Here is a 25,491-nt window from a genome sequence, read left to right on the forward strand (position 1 = left end):
AGTCTGCCTGCCTTTGCAGGAGATATGGGCTTCATCCCTGGGTTGGAAAACTTCTCTAGAGAAGGAAATGGTGACCACTTCAGTATTCTTCCCTGGGGAATCCCATAGACAGGGGTCTGGTGGGCTACCGTACGTAGGTTGCAAAGAATCGGACATGACTTAGTGGCTAAACAGCAACAGTGACAACAATCTTAGTCTACTTCATAGGGCTCATTTGCCAGGCACCGAATGCATAATTGGGATATGCATACTTTGCAGCTTGTGCAACCACATTGTTCATTGATTTCTTGGGCTTTAGGGCAAGAGCTATGGCCATGGGGAAAACCAAGTGGAAGCGTCTGCAGTTGCACTCATTCTTTGGTAAATATAAACAATCCGCATCCCAGTGAATGATTAGTGCTACACTAGAGATCCAAATATGGTTGTATGATATTCTTCATTATATCATCATTTAATTCACTTCCCTAAACTCTGCGGGAGCCAGATGTATTTTGGAGGGTGACAGTGGAGAACTGCAGACTTACCACATATTATCCACCATTGCAATTGATGCATGCATGCGCAGTAGCTAAGTCCTATTACTGCCAGGTCATTTTCTCCCCTTGGTTCTTGTGTCCTCATATCAAAGAATTAGACTGACACACTAGTTACAGCTCAAGCAGGCAGGATTTATTAAGCAGGCAGTATTCTCTGGAGGTTCTTGTCTCATCATAGCAAAGAGTTGTAAGACACACTAGTTAGAACTCAAACAGGCAAGATTTGTTAAGAAGGAGGCATGCTGTACACTCTCAAGACAGGAGAGTGGACCAACTCCTGTAGAAGTGTTCTCAACTCATTTCGGCTTCCCTTTTTATACTTTTTGTCTCTTCCCCTTGGTGGTTCCTGGGGCTTGACTGGCTATTCCCCAAGCAAATTAGGGCTTGTACTGGTGACCAGTCAGGGAAGGGAAAGTAAATAGAGTGTATGTTCAAGGCCAATTTGGGAAGGAAGCCTGTTTGGGTGTGTTTTCATGCCTAAGGTTCTCACTGTGGCTGTGATTTTTCTCGGGCTTTTTCTCTTTCTTTCTTTGTCCATTTCATGTTTTTTTTTTTTTTTTCTCCTTTCTTTGTTACTTTCAAGGACTTTTTAAACTGCTGCTTCTTCTGAGTGCCATTTGGAACTCTTTTTTTCTACTCTAACTACCTAATACTACTAAAGTAGATTAACCCAGCCTTGGGTCTATGGATATAGATGCTGAATTTTTTTAAAAAAATCTGTTTTTCCATCTCTATTAGAAAGGAAGGTGAGAATACTTTACTTTCCTTTAAAATTAGCAATAGCACAGAATTTCAGTTTTTTTTTTTTTTCCTAGAATTATTATTCTTACCCTTTGCCATAAAACAGACCAAAGAAAGTTCAGGCTGGTTGGGTATCTCACTGAAAATCACTGTATCAATAACATTATGCTATTCATACTGAATGAGTAAGTGGCTAGTATGTTGGTGGCCTTTTTAAGACATGTGTGGTCCACAGAAAGCATGGGGGTTCCTAATAAACACTACAAAGATTTAGGGGTCAAATGATTGAGGGGCATCCTCTCCAAAGCAGACAAAATATAATGCAGCTTGTACCTCCTATCATTAAGAAGGAAGCAAACTGTCTTACAGGTCTTTTCCAGTTTGGCAGGTAGCATATTACACACCAAGTAAATCTTCGAACTGTACACCATGGAGCACAAAAGCTATGAAAATTTAGTAGGTTTCCAGGCAGAAAATCGCAGCAGTTTCAAGTTTTAGTGTAAGCACTCCTGCCCTTGGACTTGTAATCAGACAGATTCTACATATTAAACTTATCAGTGATGGAAAAAGTTAAGGTGTGGAACTTATATATAACCTGCTGTTATATAATGAGGTACAAAGATGATATTTTGCCTCTAGTATTTGGACATCTCATGATATTCCCTCCACCCAAGGACAAGGGCCATATCCATGTCCTGATAAGCTCCCTTCAGGTGAGTGCCCACATCATGCCATAGATAATCCTTGAAATGTTAATTGTGCCAGTTGGTGATGGAGAGAATCTCGAAGTTTGTGAAGAATAAAACTGGGGCAAATCAGTCGTTAGATGAAGGCCATGTGCAGCAGTGAAAGTTGTGTAAATTTCCCACTGATATCTCTCTTTTAAACACAGATGTACAGAACAGACTTTGGGACTCTGTGGGAGAAGGCAAGGGTGGGATGTTTCGAGAGAACAGCATCGAAACATGTATATTATCTAGGGTGTAACAGATCACCAGCCCTGGTTGGATGCATGAGACAAGTGCTCTGGCCTGGTGCACTGGAAAGACCCAGAGGGATCAGGTGGAGAGGGAGGTGGGGAGTGGGGATCAGGATGGGGAATCCATGTAAATACATGGCTGATTCATGTCAATGTATGACAAAACCCACTACAATATTGTAAAGTAATTAGCCTCCAACTAATAAAAATAAATGGAAAAAAAAAATTCTACTGGTAGCAGAAAGCTTTTGAGCAGTATACCGTCTGAAAGGATGGCCTTGACAAAAGAGAGCTGCCTTATCCAAGATAATTTCCTCATTCTCAGGGAACCCCAAATCCAATCTATATTTTTTCTAGTCATTCCAACTTAGGCTAATTCAGAAGGATTGCCCTAGTTTCAGATAACCCAAAAAAAGGCTGAGACCATCCTTGAGATAGCTTCCCAGCTCAGTTTCCTACTTGGCATAAGTTCTCTGTCTTTTTTTTTTTTTTTATTCAGCACTCTGTAATAAGATTTCGAAAGCTTGTTCTATATGAAATTGTTGTTTCCTGGGGAACATATTTTGTAGATCTTGCTTAAACAGTCAGTAAAAGATAGTCACTGCCCATTATTCATGCCTACAGCATATCTAAGATATAGAGATATTAGTATAAATTCCAATGAATGCTTAAGTGGGGAAATAAAAATCTGGAAGCAACAGAGACTCAATTAGAGCTGACACAGGAACGGAGAGTTGGATAAAAATTTTATGTAAGGAGAAAGAATGCAGTGTGTGTGTGTGTAGATGTCTATATTTCATGATCAGAAGAGGTCTTACTCTCAGAAAAGGTCTGAGACTTGATATTATTGGAACACTAAATATAGAGAAAGAACATGCAATGACTTGAGAGTAATGAGTCCAGAGGTTCTCATCTTAGAAGACACTGCTTCCAAGAAAGGAGATAATGCTTGAAGGATTAGAGGGGAAAGAAAGAAGGAAACATTTCCAGGAATTAAGAAATTTAGAAAACAAAAGAGTATATAATCAAAAGACACAATGAAACATCCCATGTCCTCCAGAGCACACTTTATCCTTTAGAGACTTCACTTCATCACCACATCTCTGAAAACATTTGTTATTTCTGTTCAAGGACAATCCATACACTTAAAATGAACATAATTTGATCAATAAAGCTTTTATGTGAATAAAATATAAAGCAAGCATTTTTCCCAAGTGATTAAAAGAATTCTCCCCAAAATAAAAGAGAAACATTTTAACATACTGAAGCATTTGCAGATAACAGAGAATGTAACTGTGATGAAATCCCAGAACTCAAAAAAGATATGTTTAAAACAGGAAGGAAAAAGAGTTTATTGTTCTCAAGAATTAAATTGTAGAAAAAGAAAAAAACAAAAAAGTTAGTAATATGGGTGGAACATATTTCAGTTTGCCTAAGGGTGGAATGATCAATAGAATAGGGGGTATTTAGTAGATGAACAAAAACATTAAAAAAAAAAAATGAACAAAAAGCTAAACGTTGAAAGTGATAGAAATATACAATAGAAGCACATGTAACATGTTCAACCTACCATCTTCTCACCATCCACAATGTAACAAATCAAATTTTAAACTATAATGCAAGAATAATAATACAAGAAACCTTTCTAGAACTTAAACAAGATCATGAGTCAACCGTGTAAAAGATTACATGATGTCTCTGGGAAAACTGGGCTTCCCTGGTGGCTCAGATGGTGCAGAATCTGCCTGCAATGTGGGAGAACCATGTTTTATCCCTAGGATGAGAAGATTCCTTTGGAGAAAGAAATAAATGGCTACTTGCTCCACTATACCTTCTTGGAGAATTTCATGGACAAAGGAACCTGATGGGCTACACTCCATGAGATCATAAAGAGTCAGACATGATCTGGAATTATAAGCTCTAAGACACATCCTACGAAATTCTGTACAAAATTAATAGACTTTAGTGATAAAGAAAAGTGTTCTGAGTCTTAAGGCAAAAGACCAAGCCAGTTAACCAAGGAGAGATTACATTTGCTTCTGACTTGGCAACAGCGACATACAAAGCAAGTTCAAGAGTGGAGTAAAGACACACACACACAAGTCTTTCTCACATGAACATTTTCAGAGTTTGAGAATGTGATGGTTTAAAATTTTCAAATAATGACAGCATATTCCAGGTGAAGAAACTTGAGCAAGTCACCTTGTTAGAGGCTCAGAGTAAAGAATAAAATTTTTTATATTCATAGGCTTGTCAGTGTCAATATTTTTATAAAATTGCATTGTGATCTGCTTCTATGCTAAAAAAAAAATCAGACCATCAGAAGTTTTTCATTTGGACTTCACATACTTCCAAAGAGAAACCAGTAGAACTATGTATTTGGGTCAGATGAAAATAGTATTTAACCTCTTTGTTAAATGTAGGCTTTACTTCAATACAAATGCAGACAACAAACCACAATAGTATTTGTATTATTATGTTAATTTTTTTCTGCAAGAGAAGGTACAGAAAGTTTCAAATCATATTCAGTTGTTTTATATATCCAAATGTATAATTTGCTGTCATCAACTCAAGCAAAAAGTTAAAGTTATTAAAATGTGTGAATATTATAATAAAAGTTATGTTATTATATACTATATTATACTTTTTAATATGTTCATATATAGTCTAATATAAATTTACTTTGTAATTTTATGTATTATGTGAAAAAATATTCTGGAACATATTCATATATCTACTTCTCCAGCCTGCTAGAAACTTTCAAGAAAATGTTAAGAATTTCAGGTCAATGTTAAAACAAACTTGAAGACACAAACGCACTTGCAACTAGATAATAAAAACATGAAATCCAAAAGTTGACCACAGCTATTTGAAATTACAATTAAAGTATGTACACTGTAAAATAAGTCATTGAGCTATAATTGAGCCTGAATGAGAGTATTGATTTACCAAAAATACCTTTAAATTATATAGACACTCTGTGTGTTCACTCAGTCACGTCCAACTGTTTATGACCCCCGTGGACTCTAGCCCACCTGGTTCCTCTGTCCATGGGACTTTTTAGGCATTGTAAATATTTTCAAATCTTTTAGCAAAGTACTAAATTCAATGATCTCTCAGGTATTGCTATTCTACTGCCACTGAACTTGTCAAAGAAGATTCACTTTTACTGAAAAAGCTTATGAACTTTTTTTCAATCCTGTTGGATTGTAACAGATGTTGTTCAAACCAGATTAAGATTGAAAGTTAAGCTAGGAAATTTGGATAATCATCAATGGATTTCACACTTATCTACATCTTAATCATTTTTTTTAATATGCTTAAAGAAAGTGTGTGTGTGTGTACATGTACACTTCATTTTAGAGAAACCATAATTAGGGACTATAATTTAGTTCAAATATTTTGAAAAATTAGACATAATAGAACAAGAATTGGGGAACACAAACCTTAAGTATTTCTAACCATTGTTTTAAAAAAGAATAATTAGCATAATTCACTTTGGAGAAGATTAAAAAAGTGACTAACCTGTGTGATTGGGATGAGCCAGCACTACATTGATGAAATGATTTCCAGCTTCACAAATCTGTAAAACATTTCAACATTTGGTGTGATACACTTGGGTCTCTTTTAAAAACATATTTCTAAATATGCAAATATCCATGTAATATATTCCAAGGACCCAAAAGTATACTATAAGTGTAAGAAGAAGAGATTTTGTATTATAACAGTGAAAGAAGCTGTTGTAGACATATGTAGAATCAAAGGAATGAGTCACATTGAAGTAGAGATTTTGAGGATATCCTCAGCCCCATTTGATAGCTATGTTCAGATTGCCTCGTTAATCAGGTCCTGTTGATTATCTACTCTTTATTTGATACAATGGGTAAAATTTTACAGCATCAATAGACAGGTTTTATCACCGAAGATAGATTTGGCATAGGTTTATGTATTCCAGGGTAGTAGTATGGTTCCCAGCTGGTCTCAGCTCAGTTTAGAAAACCGAGTATAAGCAATACTGCTGCACACAGGCACTTGTGTGTCTGTCAGCTGACCCTTTAGTCATGGACACTTCACTAGTTGTCCCTGTTTAGCACGCTACTATGACCTGCTAAGAAGTTTAACTTTTAATGTCTCCTGGGTTAAAGCTGTTTGAATTTGCAACATGTTTCCTCTGAAGATAATCCCTTTGTCTGTCATATACATTTGACATAATTTAATGCAAAGTATGTATTCAGGATATAAGTATTATGTTATTTATAGAAGGTTGTGTTATCCAAAATTTCTGTTGTTTAGAGTATCCAACTTTTCATATTAATGTACCCCATAAATTGCACACTCTTTTAACTCAGTGGCTTTAATGCTAAAATCTTTTGCAATATATCTTATTATTTTTTTCTTTTCAACAATTTCTGGATGCATTTCTTCACATATACTAATAGTCCTATAGATTTTATTTTTGAGCTGACTTTAACATTGAATAACTGGCATATAATTCTACTCTGTAAATTTTAGGAAAGAAATAGATTGAAAGTGAAAATAAGACTCCATTTATCATCACCTAGAACTGTTGTACAAAAAGTCATTTGGAATAATCAACTTCAATAGATTAATTCTCATAGAAGATAATATTCACAAATATATCAAATGTATTAACATATTTGAAGAGTTAGAGAATCATGATTGTTAGCAATCATATTTGTGCATAAAATAATTGTAGAAGAGACTTCTAGTTTTTTTTTTTTACCACTAGAAAGACAAAGCTAAAAATTGAATTTTCAGATTATTATTTTATATTTGAAATGATTTAAATGTGAATGTGATTAAGTTTGTAGGCTTTTTGCTAGATGGACCTGTGTTTGAAACCTAAGTTCTTTGTTTTTCATTGTTAGAGATTAAATGATTTAGATTTATTCTACATTGATCTCATTTTTCTAAGTTTCTGGGTCACACAGTTTCAGCATTACAAAACATAATTACCAAATTTAATGTTATATTTGTCTAAGTTTTAGGTAGACTACTAGAGCAACCTTGTAGCACAAGGCCATAACTTGTCTTTGGGCGTCTTTATTCCACCAACCACCATGACCACCCCCAAATATATAACATACAAAAACAAGAAATATGAGAGAAGAGAATTTTAAAACTGGTAAATAAACCACATTTTTTATTTTGTTATCTACTAGTGAAATGTTAGTATTCATTCTATGGGAAAAATATATTCTATGGGAAAAATCAACTCTATATGCTTAAAGATGACTAGTTTACCATTGATTTAACAACTCTACTGGAATAAAGAACAGTTGTAATATTCGTGATTTTTACCTTAAGCACTGGTTTTCAAAGTCTAGGCAATGAGTGACTCCAGTACATATAGGTGGCAATGCTAATAGATTGAAATAAAAGTATTTGATTTAATTTCTTCTTGGATCAGTGCTAAGATCAGGAAATCCAGTCAGTGCTATAAAACTCAGTATATAGTTTTATCACAGATTAAAATTTCAGGGAACATTAACTTTGAAACACTGCAATATTTCTCAGCATGATTCACACATTTCTCCTGAGCTGATTCTTCCCTAAATTAAATATCTTCATTTGGCGTATTATATGTTAACACAACAGCTTCATAAATATTAGAGCTTGTGGGAGCTGCTAATAGTAGATTTGATTTAACAGTCCTTAAATTATAAATTATTGTAGATAATAAAATATGTGAATACTATCTACTTTGAGCCATTTGTGGCTCCTATGTAGCACATATTATGAAGGAAGTTGTAGAGAATCATAAATAGTAAGGAAACACTGTCCAGATATATTTACAGAAGTTATATCCAAATATTATATCCAAAAGAAGCATGATTTTCTTCACTATAGTAATATAACAAATAAATATGAAAATATTTCTGTCGTGTTGCTCATATACAAATTGATAGTTTGCAACAATTTTACTTTTTTTTTCAAAAAGTTTAATATAACTAAAAATAAGTTTATATATTTTAAACAACTTACAGAAAGAGAGATAAGCAACTCACAGATATTACCAGAATTACTGTAGTTGTGAAGAACAAGATGGCCTAGATTTTAAAATTGTACAACAGTCTGAATATACTTAATACTACTGAACTGTACACTAAAAATAGTTAAGATAGCTAATCTTATGCAATTGTTTTTTTACCACAATTAAAAGAAGTCACTTGGTAGAGTGTTCTGAGTGAGAAAGAACATTAGAATGATAAATGATAAAAATTCAAAAGGACGTATATCTGAATGCTTGTGTGTGGCTTAAAGTTAAAAATATTCACTTGTGCTTTATTTTATATAAATTTATTGACTACTTGTTGCTCACACTAACATTCATTTAAAAAATAGAATGTTGTTGAATGGTTTAATAGTTCACTCTCTTCTTCAGGATTATCGTTAGGTGGATAAATATTAAATATGAAATTTCAAGCTAGTAGAATAGACAAAATCTATTTTTACTTAGAAAACTCATCTTTTTTTCCATTTATTTTTATTAGTTGGAGGCTAATTACTTTACAATAAATCATCTTTTAAAAAATGTTTTCATTCAAAACATTTGTAATGAAAACATTTTTACTTTCTTCAGCACCCTTTGTACTCTCAGTTCACTATTTCCATTTTATTTTTAATCAGCACAACTAAACATTTAGCAATGTACAGTATGGGGAATGTTAAATTTTATTAAAACACAAAGGACCTTGGTTAATATATCAGAAGTGACATATTATGCATTACATTGTACTCCATAGATTTTTCTGAAAATGCATGAGTGTGTGTGCATGCTTAGTCACATCTGACTCTTTGTGACTCCATGGACTGTAGCCCACGAGGCTCCTCTGTCCATGGTCTTTTCCGGGCAAGAATACTGGAGTGGGTTGCTTTTCTCTACTCCAGGGGATATTCCTGACGACCCAGGGGTGATGGAAGGTACATCTGTGGTTTTGGCAGGATCGTTTACCACTGAGCCACCTGGGAAGCCCAAACAGAACCATCCAAATTAAATCCCATTGTTTTCAGGTTGAAAGATGTGATTGATTCAGAATATACAGCATTTCAATCTTAAGATTCTTATTGTTTACTGCTAAGTGAAGTAACCCCTTGACTGTATCTGCAGTTTCACTCTCTGTGCTTTCAGTTACCCACAGTCAATTGTGGTCCAAAAGTATTGAACAGAAAATTCCAAAATTTAAAAATTCTTAGATTTTATGTTGTCCACCATTCTGAGTAGCAAGATAAAATTTCAAGTCATTCTTCTCTGGACATTCTCAGTGTGCTTAATTTATAAATTAAATTTTGCCATAGGTATGTTCAGAAAAAATACACGATATGTATAGGGTATATGTGATGTTCTATATCATGTATATCTCTGATATATGAGATCTTAAACGTTCAATGAGGGCCTTGGGATGTGTAACCTACAGATAAGGGGAGACGACTATATTGCTCCTCAGCATGTTGGCATTGTGGCAAATATGCCAGTGGTCAATGAGCAAAAGGGTTGAGGGAGACCAACTTTCTGGGATATATAGTTTATATATTATTCCCCTAACAAGCTTCATCATGTTAAGCATTCTCAGCTTTAAATAGTGAAAGTGACATATCCACAGGGGAAAAAAGAAAACACCATAATACAGAATTTATTGCCATCAGCTAGTCAGGATGTCACATTATGAAAGTAAAAATCCTTTTAGTTTCCACAGTAAAAACAAGCAGTCTTTATTTTATGACTGCATAATATTTTATAGGATAAATATAATCTATCTTGTTTCTGCATATATGTTATCTCTACAGTTTTATATGTATTATTAATTATTGGCAACTCTAATATCTTATAACTATCATTTAAGCAATTTGATAGTCATTTTACTAACTGATTTGAAACACAGAATCTGCTAAAATGTTTCTATCACTTATAAGCCTGAGCTTCAGATAATTTTATTTTGTCTATTTATAATGATGATAATAAAATAATTATAATTTTTTAATGTTTATATTTCCTTAATACATATTTCAAGAATAAAGAAAATTCAGGATAAATAAATAATTAGAAAAAGTTTCACCTATAAACTATATCAATGCTTCTGAACCTGGGAATTTAGTTTCCTTTTTTTTTTCCTCTTTGAAGTGCTCATTTCTACTTTAAGGTATAAGACATATCACATACACAGTAACACTGCATGACAATATAAGCTAATATTATACTGTTTCAGCATTCATGAAGTCTTTTAACTTATGATAATTTCTATTACTGTGATCATAAAATTATAGTACTTTATTCTAATTCTTAATCTCTACTCTTTTATTATGAAACTGACATATATTATTCCATTCATAAAAAGGATAATATTCATGTGTTTCAGAAGAAACCTATTTGATATATTAATTATTAAAATATTTAAATATATATATATAGTTGAAAATTATGACTGCCAACCTATGATTGTTTCATTGAGCTCATTTTTTAAAGCACTGTAAAATACACAGCAAAGCTGAGGAGAAGTTACAGAGATTTCTCATACATCCCCTCCCCCTGTATATGCATAACCTTCTTCTTTAGCAACACCTCCCACCAGAGTGGTGCATTTGTTACATTTGATGAACCTGCATTGATACATCATTATTACCCAGTGGGCACAGTTTACATTACAGTTTACTTGGTGGTGTACATTCAAATATACATTTAAGATTTAAATATATCATTAAGTTTTTCATGGATTGGCAGCTCATTTCCTTTTAACATTGGACGCTATTTCATTGTCTGGATATACCACAGTTCATTTATCCATTCACCTAGTGAAGGCTAACCATTACTGCTTCCAAAATTTGTCAGCTGTCAATAAATCTGCTTTAAACATCCCTGTGCAAGGTTTTGCATAGAGATATGTTTTCAGTGCCTCTGGAGAATACTAAGAAGCATGATTATGGATCACATGATAAAAATAAATTTAATTTTGTAAGAAATACCAGTCTTTTTTAAATGGCTTTACTGTCTTCATCAGCACAAATGATAGTTCCTGTTGTTCCACATCTTCTCCAGCCTTTTGTATAATTAATGTTCTGGATTTAGGCTATTCTAATAGGTATATTGTAATATCTTATTTTTTTAATTTGCATTTCCTTGATGTAAATAATGTGGAGCATCTTTTCACATCCTTTTTTGTCATTGATATATTTTCTTAGATGAAGTGTTGGTTAAAATCTTGGTCCATATTTTACTCAAGTCATTTTGTCTTTTGTTAAGTTTTAAGAGGATTTGAAAAAAATATTTTGGATAACCATCTTTCATCAGATGTGCTTTTGCATATCTTTTTTCTAGTCTATGCTTGCTATCTCATTCTCTTGATATTGTCTTTGCAAATCAGTTTTATATTTTAATAAACTAGTTTATCAGTTATTCCTTTCATGGATTGTGTTTTATACAGTTTAGTGTTTCATTGTCAAGTCTGTGATCCATTTGAGTCAACAGTGTGATAAGTGTAAGTTCCAGGTCTAGATTTTTTCTTTTTTTTTTCTTAGCATGCTTATATCTAGTCATTTCAACACCACTTATGACTATCTTGGCTCCATTGTATTGTTTTGGATCTAACCAATATACTTTACTTTTGAAAATGAAAAACTAAAGGGTTTTAAATAAAATATCAAACATCATATTTATATTACTGTATAATAAAATGATACATTTGCTGGTTATTTTATTAATTTTTCCATGACTTTAGTATTTTATTGTATAAAAATGCCTATAACAGATGATATTTTAACTCAGAAAATTGTAACTCAAAGTCTGATTTTGGAATTGATTTAATGTTTAAAAACAGGATACCTTTATATCTCTGATACATCTCATTACTACAATTTTGGGGATATCTGCAATTTTTTAATCCATAGAGCTTTTATGAAATACTGTACAACATAACCGTATGCACATATACAATAAGAATATAGTGTAAGAATAGCACAATAAAGTAAAATTTTAAAAATAAATATATTTTACACATAATAACTATGTAGTTCATTATTGTCAAAAAACTAGTGGTGATTATTTTTAGGACTTTTTTATATTAGTTTTGATATTATATATTAATATATGTATATAATTTATAATTATATATTTTTATAATTACATTTCAAATGACAATTTTATGGTTATAGTAATAGATTATTTTAATTTAAATCATTATTTTTCCTTAGGAATAAGTCAGTGTAGGTGAAAAAATAAGGACAATTATAATAAACTATGATGAAATAGCAAAATACAATATCTGTTAATTTATATAATCAATTTCTTAAACTAGTTTTTTTAAAGCAAGTTATTTAGGAAGCAGCGAGTTCAGCCTGATTTAGGTACAACACTTGATTTCTTTTTATGTTATTATTTATATCAGATATATCAGGGACTTTGAGAAGAAACTAAATGATAAGAAAACATAGAGTCATAGACTTAAATCTCCAATAAAAAATAAATGTAATTTTTTGTTATTGATGTCTCCCAATAGTCAGAAAAGTATCAGAAAAAAATTGTCACATCCAAGTCTAAGCAAAGTGATAAAAATATTTAAGTTTGGTATATCCTTTTTCCTCCCACATTTATCTTATCCACAAATACTAAATACAAGCACTTCCCTAGCCTTTCTGTGGTTTCCACAGCAGGGTCCCACTCTCCCCCACCTTTATTAAAACCTATCATATATCATTCTCAGAATCTTCTCCCCTAATCAGAAATTGCTGTTCTATGCACAATGTTTTTTTCAGCTAGGTGTTATAAGAGCAGCTATAACATCTTGATTAGAGGCCAATTTATTGCTTTTCCAAGAGTATTTGCATTTTAATAATGAGATAAAAAAAGCTCAACCTAAATGAATGAATAACTAATGGTGACAATGAAGGCACAGAGGTAAAACCAGGGAGAAAAACTATTTCCATCACTCAAATATGAATTTCTCTCAAACTTTAGTTTTCAAATTTAAATTTTATTTATTAGTCATTTGTTTAATACTTCATTTAATTAAAAATTATTTTTTTCAATTTTTAATTTTCACTCAAAATGTAAATTTCATCACTTAAAATGTAAATAATAGGCTATATGAACTATCAAATTTGATACCTGGGCCAGGAAGATCCTCTGGAGGAGGGTATGGAACTCCACTCCAGTATTCTCGCCTGGAAAATCCCATGGACAGAGGAGCATATTGGGCAATAGTCCATAGGATCACAACTTGTTGAACACAACTGAAGTGACTTAGTACACATGCATATGAACCATAGGCTGTTATGCTCTTAATGATACAGTGTGTGTGCCCTGTCATGTCCAACTCTAATAAGGTAGGAATTTTCAATTTTATGTGATTATAAGAAACCCACACTAAAACCATAATCATAGAAAACTAGCCAATCTGATCACAGGACCACAGCCTTGTGTAACTCAATGAAACTGAACCATGCTGCGTGGGGCCATCTAAGATGGATGGGTCATGGTGGAGAGGTCTGACAGAATGTGGTCCACTGGAGAAGGGACTGGCAAACCGCTTCAGTATCCTTGCCTTGAGAACCCCATGAACAGTATGAAAAGGCAAAATGATAGGATACTGAAGGAGGAACTCCCCAGGTCAGTAGGTGCCAAATATGCTGCAGGAGATCAGAGGAGATATAACTCCAGAAAGAATGAAGAGATGGAGCCAAAGCAAAAACAAAACACAGTTCTGGATGAGATCGGTGATACAAGCAAGGTCTGATGCTGTAAAGAGCAATATTGATGGGAACCTGGAATGTTAGGTCCATGAATCAAGGCAAATTGGAAGTGGTCAAACAGGAGATGGCAAGAGTGAATGTCGACATTCTAGGAATCAGCGAACTAAAATGGACTGGAATGGGTGAATTTAACTCAGATGACCATTATATCTACTACTGTGAGCAGGAATCCCTTAGGAGTAGTGGAATAGCCATCACGGTCAACAAAAGAGTCCGAAATGCAGTACTTGGATGCAATCTCAAAAACGAAAGAATGATCTCTGTTTGTTTCCAAGGCAAACCATTCAATATCACGGTAATCCAAGCCTATGCCCCAACCAGTAACACTGAGGAAGCTGAAGTTGAACTGTTCTATGAAGAACTACAAGACCTTTTAGAACTACCACCCAAAAAAAAAGAGGCCCTTTTCATTATAAGGGACTGGAATGCAAAAGTAGGAAGCCAAGAAACACCTGGAGTAATAGGCAAATTTGGCCTTGGAGCACAGAATGAAGCAAGGCAAAGGGTAATAGAGTTTTGCCCAGAGAACGCACTGGTCATAGCAAACACCCGTTTCCAACAACACAAGAGAAGACTCTACACATGAACATCACCAGATGGTCAACACCAAAATCAGAATGATTATATTCTTTGCAGCCAAAGATGGAGAAGCTCTATACAGTCAGCAAAGACAAGACAGGGAGCTGACTGTGGCTCAGATTATGAACACCTTATTGCCAAATTCAGACTTAAACTGAGGAAAGTAGGGAAAACCACTAGACCGTTCAGATATGACCTAAATCAAATCCCTTATGACTATACAGTGGAAGTGAGAAATAGATTTAAGGGACTAGATCTGATAGACAGAGTGCCTGATGATCTATGGATGGAAGTTCATAACATTGTACAGGAGACAGGAATCAAGACCATCCCCATGGAAAAGAAATGCAAAAAGGCAAAATGGTTGTCTGAGGAGGCCTTACAAATAGCTGTGAAAAGAAGAGAAGCAAAAAGCAAAGGAGAAAAGGAAAGATATTCCCATTTGAATGCAGAGTTCCAAAGAATAGCAAGGAGAGATAAGAAAGCCTTCCTCAGCGATCAATGCAAAGAATTAGAGGAAAACAACAGAATGGGAAAGACTAGAGATCTCTTCAAGAAAATTAGAGATATCAAGGGAACATTTCAGGCAAAGATGGGTGTGGTAAAGGACAGAAATGGTATGGACCTTACAGAAGCAGAAGATATTAAGAAGAACTGTACAAAAAAAGATCTTCATGACCCAGATAATCACAATGGTGTGATCACTTGCCTAGAGCCAGACATCCTGGAATGTGAAGTCAAGTGGGCCTTAGAAACCATCACTCTGAACAAAGCTAGTGGATGTGATGGAGTTCCAGTTGAGCTATTTCAAATCCTGAAAGATGATGCTGTGAAAGTGCTGCATTCAACATACCAGAAAATTTGGAAAACTCAGCAGTGGCCACAGGACTGGGAAAGGTCAGTTTTCATTCCAATCCCTAAGAAAGGCAATCCAAAAGAATGCTCAAAACTACTGCACAATTGCACTCATCTAACACGCTAGTAAAGTAATGTTCAAAATTGTCCAAGCCATGCTTCAGCAATACATGAACCGTGAACTTCCAGATGTTCAAGCTGGTTTTAGAAAAGGCAGAGGAACCAGAGATAAAATTGCCAATATCCGCTGGATCATTGAAAAAGCAACAGAGTTCCAGAAAAACATCTATTTCTGCTTTAATGACTATGCCAAAGCCTTTGACTTTGTGGATCACAATAAACTGGAAAATTCTGAAAGAGATGGGAATATCAGACCACCTGACCTACCTCTTGCGAAACCCTGTATGCAGGTCAGGAAGCAACAGTTAGAATTGTACAGGGAACAACAGACTGGTTCCAAATAGGAAAAGGAGTACGTCAAGGCTCTATATTGTCACCCTGCTTATTTAACTTATGTGCAGAGTACATCATGAGACATACTGGGCTGGAAGAAGCACAAGCTGGAATCAAGATTGCCAGAAGAAATATCAATAACCTCAGATATGCAGATGACACCACCCTTATGGCAGAGAGTGAAGAGGAGCTAAAAAGCCTCTTGATGAAAATGAAAGAGGAGAGTGAAAAAGTTGGCTTAAAGCTCAACATTCAGAAAACTAAGATCATGGCATCTGGTCCCATCACCTCATGGGAAATAGATGGGGAGAAAGTGGAAACAGTGTCAGACTTTATTTTTTTGGGCTCCAAAATCACTGCAGATGGTGACTGCAGCCATGAAATTAAAAGACGCTTACTCCTTGGAAGGAAAGTTATGACCAACCTAGATAGCATATTAAAAAGCAGAGACATTACTTTGCCAACAAAGGTCCATCTGGTCAAGGCTATGGTTTTTCCAGTGGTCATGTATGGATGTGAGAGTTGGACTGTGAAGAAAGCTGAGCGCTGAAGAATTGATTCTTTTGAACTGTGGTGTTGGAGAAGACTCTTGAAAGTCCCTTGGACAGCAAGGAGATCCAACCAGTCCATCCTAAAGGAGATAAGTCCTGAGTGTTCATTGGAAGGATTGATGTTGAAGCTGAAAGTCCAATACTTTGGCCACCTCATGCGAAGAGTTGACTCATTGGAAAAGACCCTGATGCTGGGAGGGATTGGGGGCAGGAGGAGATGGGGACGACAGAGGATGAGATGGCTGGATGGCATCACCGACTCGATGGGCATGAGTTTGAGTAAATTCCAGGAGTTTGTGATGGACAGGGTGGCCTGGTGTGCTGCGATTCATGGGGTCGCAAAGAGTTGGACATGACTGAGTGACTGAACTGAACTGAACTGAACTGAATAAACACATTAATTGTTACATTCTGTTTTAGAATCAATTTCCTAAAATTTATATCTTACTCTATTTTATTTGTAAAAATTAAATGTATCTTACCTACATTATTATTAAGAAGTACTAGGACTAGTGAACCTTTTATTTCATTTGGTTTTTTGTACTTTCCCACTATAGTTTATTACAAGATATTGACTATTGTATATTATAGCTTGGCTTACCTGGTGGCTCAGACAGTAAAGTGTCTATTTGCAAGGCATGAGACCCAGGTCCGATCCCTGGGTTAGGAAGATCCCCTGAAGAAGGAAATGGTAACCCAGTCCAGTACTCTTGTCTGGAAAATCCCATGGATGGAGGATGCTGGTAGGCTACAGTTCATGTGGTCACAAAGAGTCGGACACAACTGAGTAACTTCACTTCACTTATTGACTACTGTCCCTGTGGTATACTGTAGGTCCATGTAGTTCATACACAGTTGCTTACATCTGCAATCCCAAACTAATTTATGTCTTCCCTCACACCACTCTCCCCTTTTGTAAGCATAAGTTTGTTTTCTATGCCTGTGAGTCCATTTCTGCTTTTTATTATATTTTAGATTCAACATATATGATATAATATGATATTTGTCTTTCTCGAACCTACTCCACCCAGTGTGATAATCTCTACATCCATCCATGTTGCTGCAAATGGCATTGTTTAATTCTTTCTCATATCAGAATGATATCCCATAAATGTATATTTATATATACCACATGTTCTTTATCCATTCCTCTGTCAGTAGACACTTAGATTGCTTCATGTCTTAGCTATTGCAAATAGTGCTAGTATGAATATTGGGATGCATGTATCTTTTTGAATTAGAGTTTTCTCCAGATGTATGCCCAGGAGTGCAATTGTTGAAACAAATGGTAACTCTAGTTTCAGTTCTTTAAGAAACCTTCATACTGTTTTCCATAGTGGCTGCACCAATTTACGTTCCTACCAGCACTGTAGGATGGTTCCTTTTTCTATGGAGGAATATTTTTTTCTCATATTTTATTTTATTTATTTATTTTTTTATTTAATTAACCTCCAACTAATAAAAATAAATTTAAAAAATATTGAGGAATATTTTAAACAGCTTTCATACTAGGTGCTAGAAAAACAGTGTCACAACCTGCCCCTCTCACAGCCAGCACAGTAGTGTGTGTTCTTAACTAAATTATTAATTCTATGTGTATACACATACACACACACACACACACACACACATATATATATTTGTGTGTATTCATAATTCGGTTCAGTTACTCAGTCATGTCCGACTCTTTGTGACCCCATGGACTGCAGCATGCCAGGCTTCCCGGTCCATCACCAACTCCTGGAGCTTATTCACACTCATGTCCATCGAGTCGGTATACACACATACAGAGGTTCATGAGAGAGCTTCTTACAAAGGTAAATGTTCAATTTGTGCCTGTATGACATGGTGGGGTATGAGTTGTCCAGTAGAAACTTCACAAAGGATCTTGTCATATATGTGAATCATGTGTGTTTATCAGTGTATTAGGGACAGGAACAGAGTGAGTTAATCTATCACGGGCAAGAATGAGGGAAAACATGAATGAAGAATAAAAGCATGGAATTAATATATGACATGCAGAACTAAATATGCACCTAATACAGTAATTAATGCACTTCAGAAATTATGAAGAATCTTTTGTAATCAGATTGATTCATATCAGATTCAGGTAATGCATATGTGAAGTTAAATAGAACAATCTAAAGACCTGGATTGAGGACAATTAGTAAAAAGCCCTGTTTCAGTCACAAAAAAAGACTTTATTTTCATTCAGAATTACTTAACAATTAAGACAAAGTATTTTGGTTGATCATCAGGTAGACTTGTAAAACTTTTTGCTCTTAGCAGTTTGTAAGTTGGTAAATATGAAGACAACAGGAAGAATTGCTGAGTTTAATTTTTTCCCAAATTTTATTGTATTTCAAATAATTCTAATCATCCTTTAAGATGAGTAGAACATTTTGAATAAAAGACTTAGAGACTAATGACTTGATTATGGGAAGTTATTTGATTTATTTCATTTAATACCATTGTGTATATGTATAAAAATAAATCATATTTTCTACATGACAAATTCTCAAGTGCAGTCTATTTGAATTCATAATAATGCCAAGATTAGAGCATGAACAGCAAATAATATAAATAATACATACCAGAAAATTGATAGCAGATACTGCAACTTGCCTGTATCCAAATGCTAGAAAGCAGAAAAAGATAAACAACACTCATTTTTTGGATTTACATACTGAAGACATAATTCAGGCAAGGTTTATTGGCTATCACTGCCCTCTAAACTGAAAGCACTGTGTGATATGTAATTGAGCGTTTGGAATGATACTTTGGCAATCTGCAGAGATGGTACTATTCTTGCTTTCTACATACACTTTTCTTCTAGGGACCTAATGATATTTAGAATATAAATGGAGTCTATTCATAATTTTTATTATTAAACTTTTTTAAAGCAGATTTGCTCTATCTTGTTTGTCACTATTTTTTAATAAATTAATTTAGTTTTGTTTTTGGCTGCATTGAGTCCTCTTTCCTGCTCACAGGCTTCTCTCTAGCTGTGGTGTGGGGGCTTCTTGCTGTGGGGGCTTCTCATTGCAGAGCACAGGTTCTAGGCACAGTGGGCTCAGCAGCTGTGGCTTCAGGGCCCTAGAGAACAGGTTCAGTCGCTGTGATGCCCAGGCCCTGTTGCTCTGCACCACGTGGGATCATCCCAGACCAGAGACCGACCAGTGTCCCCTGCATTGCAAGGTGGATTCTTAACCACTGGACCGCTTGGGAAGCCACTTGTTTCTCACTGTAAAAGCACATTAGTATGACCTAGTATGTAAATGAAATCAATAATATGTCTTTAATGTTCAACAATATAAAGAAAAATGCTAATAATAATGTTTTCATGTCAATGTATGGGACAAACCACTACAATATTATAAAGTAATTAGCCTCCAATTAAAATAAATAAATTATATTTTAAAAATAATAATTTTTATTTTTGCATTGATGTTTTGCAACACACAGTATTTTAAGTGTTTTATATATTTTAACATAAAAACAAATACATGGAGCAAATACTATTTTTCTCACCATTTGGTAAAATATATATACATATATATACTTTACATAATTTGTCAAAGCTTGAAGAGTAATGGACAAAACGGAATTTGAAGCAGAGTTCTAAATTCACCTTGTTTATAGTGGAGAAGTTGGAATATAGAAAATAATGAAAATGGAATTTTCTAATAAGCTCATTATCTATATTAATAGTTGCATTTCTTCTAGTTTTATGTATTGGGTTGGCAAAAAAAAAAAAATCCATTCATGTTTTCCTGTAACTTCTTATGGAAAAATTGGAAACTACTTTTGGGCCAACCCAATAAATTGTGTTTACTTATGTAAACACATCTACAAATACACATTAGTGTAATTACTCATTTTGAATCTTGGATTTTTTAATATAAGAATATATTTAAAGACTTTTCTGATATTATAAACATTCATTGTCAAAGGTATGATAGAAATTGCATCATATTGTATAATGTAGTTCATAAAATTTAATATGAATATTATATAATATATTTATTAATACAATGTAATTATATTAAATATATTCTAAATATTGCATAAGAAGATCTATGCAATATTTAATTTTAGAGCTAAAAGGAGGGATTTGTTGTAATCAGGGAGATCAGGGAGGACTTTGAATACATAACTGAACTTTTATCTAAAAAGTGAGTAGATGTTAACACATAGAAGAGAGGGGTTCAGAACCATTCATGCATCAAGACTGTGAAGATATGCTTTGTTTTCATTTTTTTGTTTTGTTTTCATTTTTAATGAGAATAAATAATGATGTGATAAAAAGGTATTGGACCAAAGAGTGTAATTTTAAAGTATATTTGTATTTATTTCCCAAAATAAGTTGCAGATAATATAATTTGAAACAAACTTTTAGAAAAAATATTAGGTATCATTAAAACTGTCCATAGTGTTTTTATAATTTGTATAATATTTCACATTTAGATTGGCAAAATGTAGGTGATTTTTCTTGAGTGCTCTTGAGACTAAACATTTTTATATATTAAGCTTCCTGTACATATGCATTCTAGTTTGTAGTTAATAGAATGTTCTTGCCATTGGGCAGTTCAATTATGATAATATATTTTTCTTATTTATTTCAAGTATTGTTCAAGTATGTAAAATGATCTTTCTAATGATATATGTGTTGGAAATACATACCAATAGATTGCTTTTCATTTAAGTTAATGTATGTAAATGTGCAGGTGCTATTTATTTTATGCAGTCAAATCTATTGAGAATAAGGTATAAAAATGTGGAACTATTTGTACAGAGAATATAGAAAGAGGTGAAAAAAATTGATACAATGGGCAAAGAACAATAATTTAAATTATAACAATATAAAAATAACAGAAAATTCTAATAATCATGTATGTAGTAAATAAAAAATATCCTGAATTAAACACTTGAGTATGTATTGGGTTGGTCAAAAAGTTCCTTCAAATTTTTAATTTAAAAATAAAAGACACATTTTTCATTTTCACTAAGAACTTTATTGAACATCATATTCACCATTTTGTTCCACTACCTTCTGCCATTTTTCAGGAAACTTCATAAGCCCATCTCCCCAGACCTTTTTATTTTCTTGAGCAAAGAACTATTCCAGGTGCCTTTTACAGCTTTACAGAGAATATAACTTTTTTCCATTAAGAGAATTCTGTAAAGATCGAAATAAATGGACACCCAGAGGTGCAACGTCTGGTGAATAGGGCAGATGTAAAGCTTTAACAGTTTTCGCCTAGTCATCAAAGAAACATACAGTCTTATGTTATCCTGATGGAAGATTATGCATTTTCTACTGACTAATTCTGGACACTTTTCATCTGGTGCTGCTTTCGGTTGGTCTAATTAGGAGGAATACTTTTTAGAATTAATCCTTTGATTTTTCTGAAGGAGTTCATAATAGAACCTTTCAATCCCACCATATACATGGCATCACATCCTTTGGATGAAGACCGGTCTTTGGTGTGGTTGGTGGTGGCTCCTTTCGCTTGCCCCATAGTCACTTCTGTATCACATGATTGCACAGTATCCACGTTTCATTGCCTGTCACAATTTGTTTTAAAAATGGAATGCTTCTCTATATGTATAAATAAAGAATCACATGTGGAAGTGTAGTCAAGATTTTTTTTGCCCCTGAACTTATGTAGAATAGAAACACCAAAATGATTAACATAACCAAGTTGGTGCAAATGATTTTCAGCACTTTATTTGGATATGTTGAGTGTATCAGCTATCTCCCATTGATTTTTTCAGTTAGTGTCTCAATTTGATGGCTATCAACTGCAACTGGTCTACCCAACCATGGAGCATCATCCAGCAAGAAATCTCCAGTACAAAACTTTGCAAACCACTTTTGACACATTAGATCAGTCCCAGTATCTTCTCTATACATGGTATAAATCTATTTTTGTGTTTCAGTTGTGGTTTTACCTTTCTTGAAATAATAACACAAAAGGTACCAAAAATATTGCATTTTGTATTCCATCTTCAATATTAAAAGGCTACATAAAAATTCACCAATTTATATAAGTATTTTTTTCTAAAAACTGCACCCTGTGATGACAGCTGTCATAATAAAATCTAACGGAATTGTTCTGAATGAAGTTAAAGACAATTAAGCAGACTACAGCTATCCCATAAGGGAAAAAATAAAAACTTTTTGGCCAGCCTAATGTCAAAAGAACATATATAAAGTGAAAGCACAGGAAAATATGATGAAAAGATTAGACACACATAAAAACACAATCATTGTTTCTTTCCTTTTTATAATTGTGAGGGTTAAATGAAAGATTATGTTCCATTGTAAGCATTCAGGTTCTAAAGGAAATTTTCAATGGAAATAATACAAAAATTGGCTCAAATCTTCTGCAACTCTTAAGTATCTGAACTTAATACAGCACAGAGTTTGATTACAGTGTTTTAATCTAAAATAACTTCTAACTTTTTAAATTAGTATGCTTGTTTATTTTCATTAAATATGATTATTTAATAAGATTATAAATACTTGGCTGAAAAAATTTTTATATTTATCTTTATTCTTTTTGTCATAGTCTTCTATAATGTTAGTATTTTTGCTTTTAGATTCAATGCTGATTTAGGAATGGATTGTTAAATATCTAGTTTTAAAGTTCTTGTCTAAAAAGTTTTTCTCCTTGTCTGTTTTCAGATTTACTTCATCTCATTTAAAGATAATGTACTTTGTACCACTTTTCTTTTCTTTCTTTTTTTTTTTTCAGATTCCACATATAAGCCTATTTACAAAGCAGAAATAGAGTCACAGAGTAGAAAACATACTTATGGTTACAAAAGGGCAAAGTGGGACAGGGACAAATTGGGAGACTGACATTAATATATGCACAACTCAGCTGGTAAAGAATCTTCCTGCAGTGCAGGGGACACCAATTTGATTCCTGAGTCAGGAAGATCCACTGTAGAAAGGGTAGGCTACCCACTCCAGTATTCTTGGGCTTCCCTGGTGGTTTAGATGGTAAAGAATTCACCTGCAATGCGGGAGACCTGGATTTGACCCATGGGTTAGGAAGATCTGGAGATGAGAACAGCTACTCACTCCAGAACCTTGCCTGGAGAATTCCATGGAAAGGAGCCTGGCAGGCTACAGTCCATGGGATCCCAAGGAGCAACTTTCACTTCACTTCATGTACAAAATAGGGGCTTCCCTAGTGGCTCAAGGTAAAGAATCTGCCTGCAATGAAGGAAACCCAGATTTGATCCCTGGTTTGAGAAGATACCCTGGAGGAAGGCATGGCAACCCACTCCAGTATTCTTGCCTGGAAAGTTCCATGGACAGAGGATCCAGGAGCTCTACAGTCCATAGGGACACACAGAGTCTAACACAACTGAAGCGACTAAGCAACAGCAGTGTATATAAAAGAGATGATAAGAACCTCCTGTATAGCACAGGAAATTCTACTCAATATACTGTAATGACATTTATAGGAATAGAATCTGAAAAGGAGTGGATATATGTATACATATAACTGATTCGATTTTCCTTACAGCAGAAACTAACACAACGTTGCAAATCACAGTACTCCAATAAATAATAAATTAAAAAAAAAAAAAAAGATAGTGTAGAGTAGTCCTACTTTGGAGGAACAGCATTGGATTTCCCCTGTGGCTCAGCCGGTAGAGAATCTGTCCGCAATGCGGGAGACTTGGGTTCGATCCCTGGGTTGGGAAGATCCCCTGGAGAAGGGGAAGACTACCCACTCCAGTATTCTGGCCTGGAGAATTCCATTGACTGTATAATCCATGGGATTGCAAAGAGTCAGACACGACTGAGCGACTTTTTCATTCATTTCATTTTCAATATAAAATCAAAAAGTTTAATCTTAAATTCTAAGCAAACATTATAAAAGGAAAAAAATCACTCTTTAAAAATCTTTGGCAGAGATAATGAATGCAGGGTAGATCTTTTTGTAGATTAAAACAGAAAAGTGAAATTCTGAGAAAAAATTTAAATGTAACAAATGTCATAATCATATGACAGAGTTAGATCTGTTGGATCCCATTATTAGACTGCAATGTGGGCTAATTATCCTAGACCCACACCACTATTGCTACAGACTTAATGGTGCCCCCTAATAGTTAGATGTTGAAGCCATAAATTTAAAAAAAAAAAAAAAAAAAGGTATTTAGAGATTCCCTGATACTTCAGTTGGTAAAGAATCCTCCTGCAATGCAGGAGACCCCAGTTCAATTCCTGAGTTGAGAAGATCTGCTGGAGAAGAGATAGGCTACCCACTCCAGAATTCTTGGGCTTCCCTTGTGGCTCAGCTGGTAAAGAATCCGCCTACAATGCGCGAGACCTGGGTTTGATTCCTGAGTTGGGAAGATCCCCTGGAGAAGGGAAAGGCTACCCACTCCAGTATTCTGGCCTGGAGAATTCCATGAACATGAGCTAATTATTGTAGGGAGCCCACTATTGCTATAGGCTTAATGGTGCCCCCTAATAGTTAGATGTTGAAGCCATAAGTTTTAATAAAATGGTATTTAGAGATGGAACTTTGGGGAATTAAGTTTAGATGAGGTCATGAGGATAGGGCTCTTGTAATGGGACTAGTGTCTTTGAGAGATGCCAGAGAGCTTTCTTTTGCTCTCCACCATGTGAGCAGTCAATGATAAGGGAGGAATCGGCAAGTCAGGAAGAGAGTCCCCACTAGAGAACCCCACCTGCCAGCACCTTGATCTTGGACTTTCCAGGCTGAATATTTGTGAGAAATAATTTCTGTGGATTAAGCCAGTCTGTGGTATTCTGTCAGAGCAATCAGTGCACACTAAGAAGCTATCAATTTAAGAAATTGAAGCTTTTTCTCAGTTCAGTTCAGATGCTCAGTTGTGTCTGACACTATGTGACTTCATGGAATGTAGCACCCTAGGCTTCCCTGTCCATCACCAACTCCCAAACTCATGTCCATCGAGTCAGTGATGCCATCCTACCATCTCATCCTCTGCATCTCCTTCTCCTGCTATCAATCTTTCCCATCAT

The 25,491-nt window shown here is 34.5% G+C and overlaps 1 protein-coding gene across 1 annotated transcript in view; it reads right to left on the minus strand.

The window, feature by feature from the left end:
- The window catches only part of TECRL (trans-2,3-enoyl-CoA reductase like), a 140,507-nt gene that overhangs the window by 8,517 nt on the left and 106,499 nt on the right, over positions 1-25,491 (minus strand). The window contains exons 8-9 of the mRNA XM_043448400.1: positions 19,052-19,095; positions 5,782-5,839 (exon numbers count right to left, since the gene is read on the minus strand). Coding sequence (XP_043304335.1) covers positions 5,782-5,839; positions 19,052-19,095 — 102 coding nt within the window. The remainder of the gene's footprint in view (positions 1-5,781; positions 5,840-19,051; positions 19,096-25,491) is intronic.

Source organism: Cervus canadensis, chromosome 26 (assembly GCF_019320065.1).
Source record: "Cervus canadensis isolate Bull #8, Minnesota chromosome 26, ASM1932006v1, whole genome shotgun sequence".
In the NCBI taxonomy this organism is placed as follows: Eukaryota; Metazoa; Chordata; class Mammalia; order Artiodactyla; family Cervidae; genus Cervus; species Cervus canadensis.